An 11,932-nucleotide genomic window follows, 5' to 3' on the forward strand; every position below is an offset into this window, starting at 1 on the left:
CAGGCGGCGCTGGGCCGGGTGCGGCTGGATTGCGGGGCGAGCTGCGCGGCCGAGCCGGGCGCCGCGCTCCCCGCCGTGCTTCTCGGGGCCCCGGAGCCCGACTCCGGGCCGGGACCCACGCAGGGGTCCTGGGAGCGACAGCTCCTCCGTGCAGCGCTCCGCCGCGCAGACTGCCTGACCCAGTGCGCAGCACGGAGGCTGGGCCCCGGGGGCGCGGCGCGGCTTCGCGTGGGGAGCACGATCCGGGACGCCTTCCGCCGTCGGGAGCCCTACAACTACCTGCAGAGGGCCTATTACCAGGTGGGGAGCGGGCCGGGCAGCTCCGAGGGTCCCAGCCCTCACCACGACGCTGTCCTACTTTACGATGCCCAGTAGTAGGCGGAATGCTGTTGCCTGGACCCCGGACGGGGCTGGGGGGCGTACCGCGGGCCTCTGCTTTGGAGCTGGCTAAGCGACCGCGAGGACCTGTTGAGATCGCAGAAGAGCAGCCGAGGGGGAAGTGCGAGCAGAGTGGGAATGGGGCGGGGAGGTCGTGAGGCGGGACGGGAGCAGATTGAAGATGGAGGGACAGGGCCGCCTCTTCCTAGGAATGAAGCGGAGGCGGTGGGAGCGAAATCGGCTGTCGGACGGGAAGTGTGCGTGGGTGTGTGTGTGTCGGGGGTGGTGGTGAGTGTGAACCTTCGCTTGGGGCAGGAGGTAGCTTCGGAAAGGAAGGAGCAGACGGAGGCAAGGTTGGAGGCCTCCGAGGCCAGACCTCTGCGGGCGGGGAGGGGACAGCAAGCCGCAGCCGCGGGTACCGCAGCAGTTGCCTACGTGGCTGGGGAAGCGGGGCGCCGGTTGCACTCACCTCAGCTCAGGGTCCTAGAGACTGCGGGTTTTGCTGGTCGCTGAGGTCTCCCCCACTTTCCCACCTCACTTAAGCCCATCACTTCCACCTGGTCTCCCAAATTGAGGTCCTGAAGTCCTGAGGCCCATGTCCCACTCAACTCCGACGTCTTTAGACCCCCTTTCCTTCGGTGTCAGCCTTCTGAGAGTCCCAACGTTCTGGCTTCTAGGGGGTCTGCAATTTGGGCGGTGGGCGGTTCTTATTGGCCAGTCTTCCATGAGGCTCTTGGGCACCCAGAGTGTGTGTCTGGGGTAGGGTGGGGAGGCCGACCAGGGAGCAGAGGTGTGACCTCCATCCCAGGGCTCTGATGCCCTCCTCCCTCCGCCTCCTCAGTTGAAGAAGCTGGATCTGGCAGCCGCGGCAGCACACACCTTCTTTGTAGCAAACCCCACGCACCTGCAGATGCGAGAGGACATGGCTAAGTACAGACGAATGTCGGGAGTTCAGCCCCAGAGCTTCCGGGACCTGGAGACGCCCCCACACTGGGTGAGACCCCCAACATCACCCCTGTCTTGCCCCCAGCCTTTTCCTGGCTGGATACACAGTCCTCACTAAACTGCTGCATTGTGCTGCTTGAGCATGCGGAGATGGAGTAATGATCCTCAGTGACCCTGGTGGGGAGTCCTTCTCTAGGACTTCATTTCCCTTCTGGATGATCACTGAAATCTGATGTTCCAACATTATGATTCTGAGGCCCACCCTTATTCTTCTCCATGGTGAAGAAGGACATGGAGTCCTTGCCCCAAATGAGACCAACACCACACTCCTCTCTACCTCCCAGTTTGACAACCCCCTGGATCACAGGTGACTGCTCCCTTCTCCAACAGGCAGCCTATGACACCAGCCTGGAGCTACTGGAGCGCCAGGAGGCAGGACTGGCACTGCCCAGGCTAGAGGAGGCCCTGCAGGGGAGCCTGGCCCAGATGGAGAGCTGCCGTGCTGACTGCCAGGGGCCTGAGGAGCAGGAGGGGGCTGAAGAAGAGGAGGATGGGGCTGGGAGCCAGGGGGGCCTCTATGAGGCCATTGCAAGTAAGGGGCTGGGAGTGTGTGTGGGGGGTGGGTCGGTGCCCAGGGAGGGGCATGAACAAGCTGAATGGCTCATGGGTCTCCTCTGCAGGACACTGGATTCAGGTCCTGCAGTGCCGGCAACGCTGTGTAGGGGAAACAGCCACACGCCCTGGTCGCAGCTTCCCTGTGCCAGACTTCCTTCCCAGCCAGCTGAGGCGGCTATATGAGGCCCATGCTCAGGGTCAGTTTGGGAAGGGTGGAAACGCAGAGTGAAGATTTGCCTCTGCTGCTATCCTGAGCTCCATCTCTCTATCCCTCCCATCTGTCTCTGGATTTGTAGTTTCACTGTCAGGGCTCCATGGGAACCATCACTTCACAAGGACTCTAATTTGCTCTGCTTTGGCGCCTGTGACAAGCTCAGGAGATGGGCTTCCTTCTGCCTTGCTGCTTCTCACCTTCCTTTATTTTCCTCCCTCTTACTCTTCTTTGAAATCTCCAGCTAAGGTATGTGTGCACCAGCGTTTGAAAGAACTGGCAGTTGAACTTGTCTGCCAGTGGGAGGGGGGCTCTTGGCGTTGGCCCGCTGGCCTCTGGAGACCACCTTCTCCAGCACTGCCTCTGCCCCAAGGATCAATGTGCTCTAAGTCTTTATCCCCTGACCCCTGACCTTGTCACTCCCTCTCCAGTGGGCAATCTGTCCCAGGCTATAGAAAATGTCCTGAGTGTCCTGCTCTTCTACCCGGACGATGAGCCTGCCAAGAGGGCTCTGAACCAGTACCAGGCCCAGCTGGGAGAGCCGAGACCTGGCCTTGGACCCAGAGAGGTAACCCCCTCTCCGCACTTACCTGGGAGGTAGCCCCAAATCAAACAAATAGACGTGAGAAGTAACCTAGACCCCCACCCCATGCTGACCTCTTAGCCAAGCATTCTGGTCACCCAGAGGACTCCAAGTCCAGCATCTGACTTCCATTCCCACTCCCTGCTCCCCACGGCAGCCTGGAGTTCCGATTCCAGCCCTCAGTCCTATCTCTCTTGCCTTTACCTCACTCCTGCCTGCCACCAGCCCCCGAGCTCATGCACACACCCCCACACTCACACACACTCCCACCCCCTACACCCATTCCAGTTTGAGCCCAGACGCTCTGAAGCTGCTGAGGGGGAACGTTGAACGGAGGAACCGGGGGGCATGGTGCCAGGTTCAGGGAGCATGGAGCACCCAGGCAGTGCCCTAGAGCCTGGGTTTCCCTGCCCCTCTTCAGCCCCCCTTCACTGCTCATCATCTCACCCTCAGGACATCCAACACTTCATCCTCCGATCCCTGGGGGAGAAGAGGCAGCTCTACTATGCCATGGAGCACCTGGGGACCAGCTTCAAGGATCCTGTGAGTCATTCTGCTTCTGTCCCATCCCACCCCTCCGCACTCCCAGGAGAAATGGCATTTTGGTTTGCAACAGAGCTTTCCACTTTTCCACCATGAGGCTTGGAGAAGAGTCTGCCATCCCAGTTTTACAGGGACAGAGACAGTGTGTCTATAGTTAGGGCAGCTTTAGGATCACACAGGCCTAAGTGTCAGTCCTCCTCTGCCCCAAACATCTCTGAACTTCAACTTGCCTCTGCCTCAACTTCCTTACCTGTAAGTTGGAATAATCACATCTATTTCACAGGGTTGTCACAGGGTTGTTGAAACCACATCATTTAATAACAATATAGAAAGCTCTGTTACTGCTGCTTTTATTTCTCTTCTTGTAGTTATGAGAGGAAACTGCGGGGCAGAGGTTATCTGTGGCTAGGACTGGGGCATAAAGCAGGCGTTCTCAGCCTCCCTGGCACTACTGATATTTTGGATCTGACATTTTGGATAATGCTTTTTTACGGCAGACGGCAGGGCCTGTCCTATGCCTTGGAGGGTATTCAGCAGCTTCCCTGGTCTCTACCCAGTAGAGATCAATAGCACATTGACAGCCCCTGAGTCATGACAATCAATGGTGTTTCCAGACTTTGCTTAATTGACCCCTGGGGGGCAGAAGTATCCTGCTTGAGAACCACTGGTTAAAAGGCGGAGCTTGCAGTGACCTGAGATCCGGCCACTGCACTCCAGCCTGGGCGACAGAGCGAGACTCCGCCTGAAAAAAAAAAAAAAAAAAAAAAACGTGAGAACTCTGAAGCTAGTTTTTTCATTTTAATTTTATTTTTTTTTTTTTTTTTGAGACGGAAGTCTCGCTTGCGCCCGGCTGGAGTGCAGTGGCCGGATCTCAGCCTCACTGCAAGCCCCGCCTCCCCGGGTTCAGCCATTCTCCTGCTCAGCTCCCAAGCAGCTGGACTACAGGTGCCGCACCTCGCCGGCTATTTTTTGATTTTTTAGTAGAGACGGGGTTTCACTGGTTAGCTAGGATCGGTCCGATCTCCTGACTCGTGATCTGCCCGCCTCGGCCTTCCCAAAGTGCTGGGATTACAGGCTTGAGCCACCGCGCCCGGCCTTAATTTTAATTTTAATTTTTGGAGACAGAGTCTCGCTCTGTCACCCAGGCTGGAGGGCAATGGTGCGATCTTGGCTCACTGCAAGCTCCACCTCCCAGGTTCAAGTGATTCTTCTGCCTCAGCCTCCCGAGTAGCTGGGATTACAGGTGCCCACCACCTTCCCTGGCTAATTTTTGTATTTTTAGTAGAGACGGGGTTTCACCATGTTGGCCAGGCTAGTCTTGAATTCCTGACTTCAGGTGATCCACCTGCCTCAGCCCCCCAAAGTACTGGGATTACAGGCGTGAGCCACTGCACCTGGCCTGAGGCTAGTTTAAAACCTGACTCTGCTTTGGGAGGCCTCGGTCAGGAATTCAAGATCAGCCTGGCCAACATAGTGAAACTCTGTCTCTACTGAAAATACAAAAAATTAGCCAGGCGTGGTGGCGGGTGCCTATGATCCCAACTTCTTGGGAGACTGAGGCAGGAGAATCACTTGAACCCGGGAGGCAAGAGGTTGCAGTGAGCTGAGATCGCACCATAGCACTCCAGCCTGGGCGACAGTGTGAGACTGTGTCTCAAAAAAAAAAAAAAAAAAAAACCCAAACAACTAACTCTGTCACTTCTAGCTGTGTGATCTTGAGCATGTTACTTTACTTCTCCATGTTTCAGGGCTCTCAATTACAAAATGAGCACTTTCATATTGTCTGTTTCATGAGACTATTGTGAACTTTAAAGGAGAAATTCAATTTCCATAAGTGAACCTCTTAGAATAGCCCCCAGCCGATAGATAGTAAGTGCTATGCGAGTTATAGTTGTACTTGTTACAGAGTTTGGTCCACTGCCCAGGGCTCCTGACATTGATTCCCAGGCTCTTCCTACCTCCGTCTCCCTCTCAGGAAACAGGAGGATCTTAACGAGATATTTCAGCTCTAATGTAAGGGATTCCAGGGTCTGATCTTGGTGGGTGATGATGCTTTTCTGGACTGTCACAGGACCCCTGGACCCCTGCAGCTCTCATCCCTGAGGCACTTAGAGAACAGCTCAGGTAGGAGATGCCCTGTGGTGGGAGGCGCTCGGCCTGAGCTGGGAGGCTGGGTCTGGACTGTCCTGTGCACCCACTGAGCACATCTCTCACCCCTGAGAGAGGATCAAGAGAAGAGGTCTTGGGACCATGAGCCCCCGAAGCCAAAGCCCTTGACCTACTGGAAGGGTGAGTTCCTGGGAGGGAGGAGACAGGAGCCTGGAGGGTCTGGGAGCTGCCAGCTACTGCTCTGCCTGCCCTTAGGGGTTGCTCAGCCACCTCTGCTCTGTCTTTTCCCTGGCAGATGTCCTTCTCCTGGAGGGTGTGACCTTGACCCAGGATTCCAGGCAGCTGAATGGGTCAGAGCGGGCAGTGTTGGATGGGCTGCTCACCCCAGCCGAGTGTGGGGTGCTGCTGCAGCTGGCTAAGGTAGGAAGACCTGCAAGTTCATCAGCTCGTTCAAGACCCTTGGGTACAACTGCCTGTTCCCTTGCTCTTGGCCTGCCCCTCCTCATTCTGCCTGTCCTGATTATCCAACCGGGACTGTGCTTACCACTGCCTCTCAGCTGCGGATAAGTTCCTTCGTGTCTTAATTTAGCTGACACAGGTGGATGCTCTTTACAAATTTTACAAATTTTGCTAGAAATTGATAGGAAGAACAAAACAAAAACCACAAAGGCATAAAAATGGATGAGTGTGCAGGTAAGGATTGCTTGGTTAGCCAAGAGTTTAGTTATTGGCTCAACTGATGGCTCAGCAGACACCGAGGCCTTTCATTAATCCTTCTAGTTTGGGCTGAATGACTCGTACTCACCAGGTTAAGGCTACCATTTATGAAGCTTCAACCCTTATCTCAGGTTAGTGCTCATCAGTGACATACTCATTGAGTAGCTGCTGTACCCCAGAAACTGCTAGGTTCTAGGGAGAGGAAGATGATTATAGACTCTGCCCTTTGCGAGCTCCGGTGTAGAGGTGGAAACAGACAAGGAAATACATAATAGAAGCAGGTGGTAAGTCTGGTAAAAGACATATGTACTTGGGCTGGGTGCGGTGGCTCATGCCTGTAATCCCAGCACTTTGGGAGGCTGAGGCGGGTGGATCACCTGAGGCCAGGAGTTTAAGACCAGCCTGACCAACACGGAGAAACCCCGTCTCTACTAAAAATACAAAAAAATTAGCCAGGCGTAGTGGCACATGCCTGTAATCCCAGCTACTTGGGAGGCTGAGGCAGGAGAAGCGCTTGAACCTGGGAGGTGGAGGTTGTGGTGAGCTGATATTGTGCCATTGCACTCCAGCCTGGGCAACAAGAGCGAAACTCTGTCTCAAAAGAAAAAAAAAAAAAACGTACTCATCCAAATGGAAGTGCTGGAATGCACAGTTATAGAAGGCTTCCTGGAGAGGTGGTGTTTGAGCTCAGTCTTAAGGATGAGCTAACCAGGTGATGGGGGGTGCAATCAGTCTAAGAGGGATAAGAGCAAGGTGCATTCTGGGAACTGCAGTCAAGCACAGGGGTGAGAGCAGGGCCAGCTCCAATAGTCATTACCTGTGTGATCTTGGGCAATTTATTTTACTATCTCTGAGCCTAGTTTGCTTATCTATAAAATGGGGATAATAATAGTGTTTTTGTCACAGTGTTGTGAGGATTAAATGAGTTAGCACACGGTAAAGCTCTTAGAACATAGAATCATCACTGGCTGGGTGTGGTGGCTCATGCCTGTAATCCCAGCACTTTGGGAGGTCAAGGCAGGTGGATCACTTGAGGTCAGGTGTTCAAGACCAACCTGGCCAGCACGGTGAAACCCGGTCTCTACTAAAAATACAAAAAAATTAGTGGGCATGGTGACAGGTGCCTGTAATCCCAACTACTGGGGAGGCTGAGGCAGGAGAATCGCTTGAACCCAGGAGGCAGGGGTTGCAGTGAGCCGAGATCCCACCATTGCACTCCAGCCTGGTCAACAAGAGCAAAACTCCATCTCGAAAAATAAATTTTTTTAAAAAATTTATTAATTAATGTAAAAAGGGTGTATGTTACCAAGAGGCAGTATGGGGGAAGAGGGAGAGAGCCCAGACATGAAGGCCCAGGGACAGTGAGGGTCTTCTGTGGCCTCCCAAGGAGTCTGGACTTTATCTGTGTATCGTAGACAGCTATTGAAGGATTTTAGGAGTGGTTGACTTTTGCATTCCTGTAGAACCTCCAAGTGCAGAGTCTGGAGTAACCTGTAGAAGTGGTAGATCCCTCTAGTGGCAGTGTGTAGAATGCAGCAGGAGAAAAGACCGGGAAAACGGAGTAATTGACGAGTGCCACTGTTGGTTGGCAAGGTGGCTCACACCTGTAATCCCAGCACTTCAGGAGGCTGAGGCGGGTGGATGGCTTGAGCTCCGGAGTTCCAGACCAGCCTGAGCATTGTGGTAAAACCCCGTCTCTACAAAAAATACAAAAATTAGCTGGGCCTATGCGCCTATATTCTCCCACCTACTTGGGAGGCTGAGGTGGGAGGATCTCTGGAGCCTGGGAGGTGGAGATTGCAGTGAGCTATGATCGCGTCATTGCACCCCAGCCTGGGCGATAGAGCAAGACCCAGTCTCAAAAGCAAAAACCAAAAAACCCAGGTTAGATGGCTTGGGTGACTCGGTGTCTCTCAGAAGTGAGATTTGTATGCAGGGGTAACTAGATAGTGGTGCTTAAACAGATTCAAAAAGCGGACAAAAAAATGGGTGTCAGAAAAGGGAATGATTCCAGTGTAGACATCCAAATATTAGGAGACCTCCAGGTAGTGAGACTGGTCGCATAGGTGGCTGGGTAATTGTGACTCAGTATCAAGGAGTGGGGGAGCCACGGAGTCCACAGTTTCTCCGAGAGAATGTCAGGTGGGAAGAGGTCAGAGAGGGATAGCCCGCTGATGCTGTCTCCCTACCGCCAGTCAGCTTCCTGCCAGGACCTGGCCTAACTGTGGAACTTCCTGTTAGGGTCCTGTTTCCAGAGAGACTCCTCTATTCTTGGCTCATCAGGGATTAATGATCAAGCCCTTCCTGCCTAGTTCCCAGCTCTGCCCCACTTTCCCAGCTGTCCCTACCCTCTCAGAGGCCCCCTTACTGAAAGCTCTCCCGAGTTGTGTCCACAGTCCCCTTGGTAAGCGGGATTCCAGCCTGTACCAGAGAGGGACAGTCAGGCAGCCATGGCGGGGGGCACTCTCTGGGAAGGAGCAGCAGCTCAGGAAGAGGAGCCGCAACAGAACTGTGGGAGCATCTAGCTTCTTCTGGAGAGCGGGAGGGCCGGAGGGAGGGTCTTGCAGCCCTGCAGACAGTGAGGGGCTGGGGGAGTGACACCACAGTAAACTCCTCCCTATTTAGGATGCAGCTGGGGCTGGAGCCAGGTCTGGCTATCGTGGTCGCCGCTCCCCTCACACCCCCCATGAACGCTTCGAGGGGCTCACAGTGCTTAAGGCTGCACAGGTGAGCACAGGAGGCACCCGGGTCCGTCTCATGCCCAGACCTGGAGGAGAGGCTGTGCAGAAAGCCAGGCCCCAGGGCCTGGGCTTTTGTGAAGGAGCTTTCTCGGGACCGAGTCTACCTGATAGGACCCAGCATGGAGTAAAGGGATGTTCTGAGAGCTGGGGGCGGGGTTGTTCTTGGAAAGATAGAAGGAGCAGTTTGGGCTGATGGACAGAGCTGGATGCTGAGAGACTCCAAACCTACGGGTGGAGAGCAGCAGAGATGGGCAGGAGCTAGGGCTGAGACCACCTTCCCATTGCCGTCCTCCGTTTCTGTGCTGCCTTTCGCTGCCTGCAGCTGGCCCGGGCTGGGACAGTGGGCAGTCAGGGTGCTAAGCTGCTTCTGGAGGTGAGCGAGCGGGTGCGGACCTTGACCCAGGCCTACTTCTCCCCGGAACGGCCCCTGCATCTGTCCTTCACCCACCTGGTGTGCCGCAGCGCCATAGAAGGTATGACAGGGACCCCCACTGCTCTTCTCCAAGCTCAGGCCCTGCCCACAGGACACTGCCCCCAAGAGCCCCAGGGTGGATGTGCACAGCATGAGCCCACAGGGTAGCAGATGGGCACAGGGGCACAGAGGTACCCCCAGACCCCTTTGTGTCCTAGGAGAGCAAGAGCAGCGCATGGACCTGAGTCACCCAGTGCATGCAGACAACTGCGTCCTGGACCCCGACACAGGAGAGTGCTGGCGGGAGCCCCCAGCCTACACCTATCGGGACTACAGGTGGGCAGCCCCTCTAGGGGTCAGGCAGGTGGACAAAGGTCATCCCACTGCCGGCCTGGGCCTGGGTTGGGGTCTCACTGCCTCTTGCCTTTTTCCCTCTGCAGTGGACTCCTCTACCTCAACGATGACTTCCAGGGCGGGGACCTATTCTTCACGGAGCCCAACGCCCTCACTGTCACGGTGCGTGGAGTGGGGGGTATGACGGTGTGACAGAGGGCCCAGCTGCGGGGTCAGGATTCAAAACAGAAGGTTCCAGAGGCAAATGCAGGGAAATGGCCAGTGCTTTTAACCCTTTCACTTCCCTGCCTCCCCAGCCCTCCTGCTGCTTCCTCGGTAGCTAGGTCTGCAGGTGGGCCCACCAACCCTGCCATCAGTATTGGTCCCACCTCCTAAAGAAGGGTGAATGAAGCACAGCTTGCAGGTGCCTCCAGGACTCCATGGCCCTATTCTAGGGATTTGGGGAACTTGAAATAGTCCTTCCTCTTTGCAGTGAGATGAGCACAGTGGCTGGTGCACAGATACCAGGGCCACCTCGACTGGGGCTCACATTCTTAGCCTTTGTGAGGTTTAGTTTCCTAAATTGAGGTGATAATAATAGTACCTATTTTTCTTTTCTTTTCTTTTCTTTTTTTTTTTTTGATGGAGTCTCGCTCTGTCACCCAGGCTGGAACGCAGTGGCGCAATCTCGGCTCACTGCAAGCTCTGCCTCCTGGGCTCACGCCGTTCTCCTGTCTCAGCCTCCCAAGTAACTGGGACTACAGGTGTCTGCCACCTTGCCTGGCTAATTTTTTGTATTTTTAGCAGAGATGGGGTTTCACTGTGTTAGCCAGGATGGTTTCGATCTCCTGACCTCGTGATCCACCCGCCTCGGCCTCCCAAAGTGCTGGGATTACAGGCATCAGCCACCGTGCCTGGGCAATAGTACCTATTTTAAAGGGTCATTGTAGGAAGTAATTTAGGTAATGTACCTAAAAGAATGAGGCAGTGCCTGGTAATAATAAGCAATTAATGAATGTTAAGTGGGAAATTTCTAGACGCCAGGGGCTAGGATTGGGTAGGAGGAGAGGGGCAGTGATTTTTCATCTGGGTGTGGGGTGTGAAAATGGCTCCAATATCCATATCCCCTTCTACGTAGAGTCTGGTACTGCATGCCCACCCCCAGATTGCTTCACACCCTGGGTTCAAAGGGCTGAGTGGGAAAAATCAGGGTACCGGGGGGGCAGGAACCAACAAGAGACCCTCCGTGGAGACCCCTTTTTCCTTTGGTTCCCAACTCCTCTTGCCTTAATCTGGCATTTTTGCTCTGCAAGTTGAAGCTGATTTCTCATTTGCCCCAAGCTAGTCCCTGAATTAAGGAGCGGGAAGTGATAGCGAGAGGGCTGACCCTCTCTGTGCCCCTGTCCCCATCCTGCTCTAGGGAGTGAGGGCCAAGTTCTCTGAGAGAGCCGGTCCCTGGAGCTGAACCTGCCCTCATCCCCCCAGGCTCGGGTGCGTCCTCGCTGTGGACGCCTTGTAGCCTTCAGCTCCGGTGGGGAGAATCCCCATGGGGTGTGGGCCGTGACTCGGGGACGGCGCTGTGCCCTGGCGCTGTGGCACACATGGGCACCTGAGCACAGGGAGCAGGTAAGGAGTGGGGTAGGAAGGGATGTGGTTCTCCTGGTGCGTGAAGGGTGGGCAGGCACCACTGAGAAGGCTCACAGTCGGTGAGGGGCAGGGGCTGAGCTGGCCCAGGGAAGGTGGGTGCAGGGAACTGGCCACATTCTCCTCCCCAACCCCAGGAGTGGATAGAAGCCAAAGAACTGCTGCAGGAGTCGGAGGAGGAGGAGGAAGAGGAAGAGGAAGAAATGCTCAGCAAACACACTTCCCCAGAGCCCCCTAGCCGCAGGCATCAGAGGGTCCAAGACAAGGCTGGAAAGGCACCTCGGGTTCGGGAGGAGCTGTGAGTGGCTGAGCCAGCTCCTTGAGGATGGGGCCACCTGACTTGTGCAAGGCCATCTTGATGCCAGGACCCACAGAAAGCCCCTGCGTGACATCAGGAGCAGAACAGCAAGCTCTCTGTCCCTGCACCCCCACCATCTTGGGGACCCACAAGGGCCTGGACTCAGAGGACAATGCACAGGGTAGCCTGGAGCTCACCAGGGCTGGGGAGCCAGGACTGGGCCCAGCTGCTGGACCTGCAGCCCCGGACAGATGGGGAACACTGTGCCTCCCTGAACGGAAATGGCAGGGGAGGAGGCTGATGCTTTAAATGAAGAGGATGGTGGGGTTGGGGGGTATAACCCTGCTGCTCTCTCCCAGTCTGTGCAATAAAGGTCATGAAGATCCCTCAGCCAGGGGCCAGT

The 11,932-nt window shown here is 55.3% G+C and overlaps 1 protein-coding gene across 3 annotated transcripts in view; it reads left to right on the forward strand.

The window, feature by feature from the left end:
- P3H3 (prolyl 3-hydroxylase 3) overlaps nucleotides 1-11,926 on the forward strand; it is a 12,537-nt gene extending 611 nt beyond the window's left edge. The window contains exons 2-16 of one of the 3 annotated variants that reach the window (XM_017891795.1): nucleotides 4-300; nucleotides 1,220-1,372; nucleotides 1,714-1,915; nucleotides 2,004-2,135; nucleotides 2,581-2,717; nucleotides 3,186-3,275; nucleotides 5,347-5,399; nucleotides 5,497-5,564; nucleotides 5,680-5,804; nucleotides 8,727-8,828; nucleotides 9,165-9,315; nucleotides 9,473-9,590; nucleotides 9,695-9,770; nucleotides 11,073-11,213; nucleotides 11,369-11,926. In XM_017891795.1, the coding sequence (XP_017747284.1) occupies nucleotides 4-300; nucleotides 1,220-1,372; nucleotides 1,714-1,915; nucleotides 2,004-2,135; nucleotides 2,581-2,717; nucleotides 3,186-3,275; nucleotides 5,347-5,399; nucleotides 5,497-5,564; nucleotides 5,680-5,804; nucleotides 8,727-8,828; nucleotides 9,165-9,315; nucleotides 9,473-9,590; nucleotides 9,695-9,770; nucleotides 11,073-11,213; nucleotides 11,369-11,533 (2,010 nt within the window). In that variant the 3' untranslated portion in view covers nucleotides 11,534-11,926. Of the gene's footprint in view, nucleotides 1-3; nucleotides 301-1,219; nucleotides 1,373-1,713; nucleotides 1,916-2,003; nucleotides 2,136-2,580; nucleotides 2,718-3,185; nucleotides 3,276-5,346; nucleotides 5,400-5,496; nucleotides 5,565-5,679; nucleotides 5,805-8,726; nucleotides 8,829-9,164; nucleotides 9,316-9,472; nucleotides 9,591-9,694; nucleotides 9,771-11,007; nucleotides 11,214-11,368 lie in introns of those variants that run through there. The other 2 variants (XM_017891798.1, XM_017891797.1) reach the window with 2 other exon arrangements.
- Nucleotides 11,927-11,932: the final 6 nt, after the last annotated feature.

Source organism: Rhinopithecus bieti, unplaced genomic scaffold (genome assembly GCF_001698545.2).
Source record: "Rhinopithecus bieti isolate Rb0 unplaced genomic scaffold, ASM169854v2 scaffold_21022, whole genome shotgun sequence".
Lineage (NCBI taxonomy): Eukaryota > Metazoa > Chordata > Mammalia > Primates > Cercopithecidae > Rhinopithecus > Rhinopithecus bieti.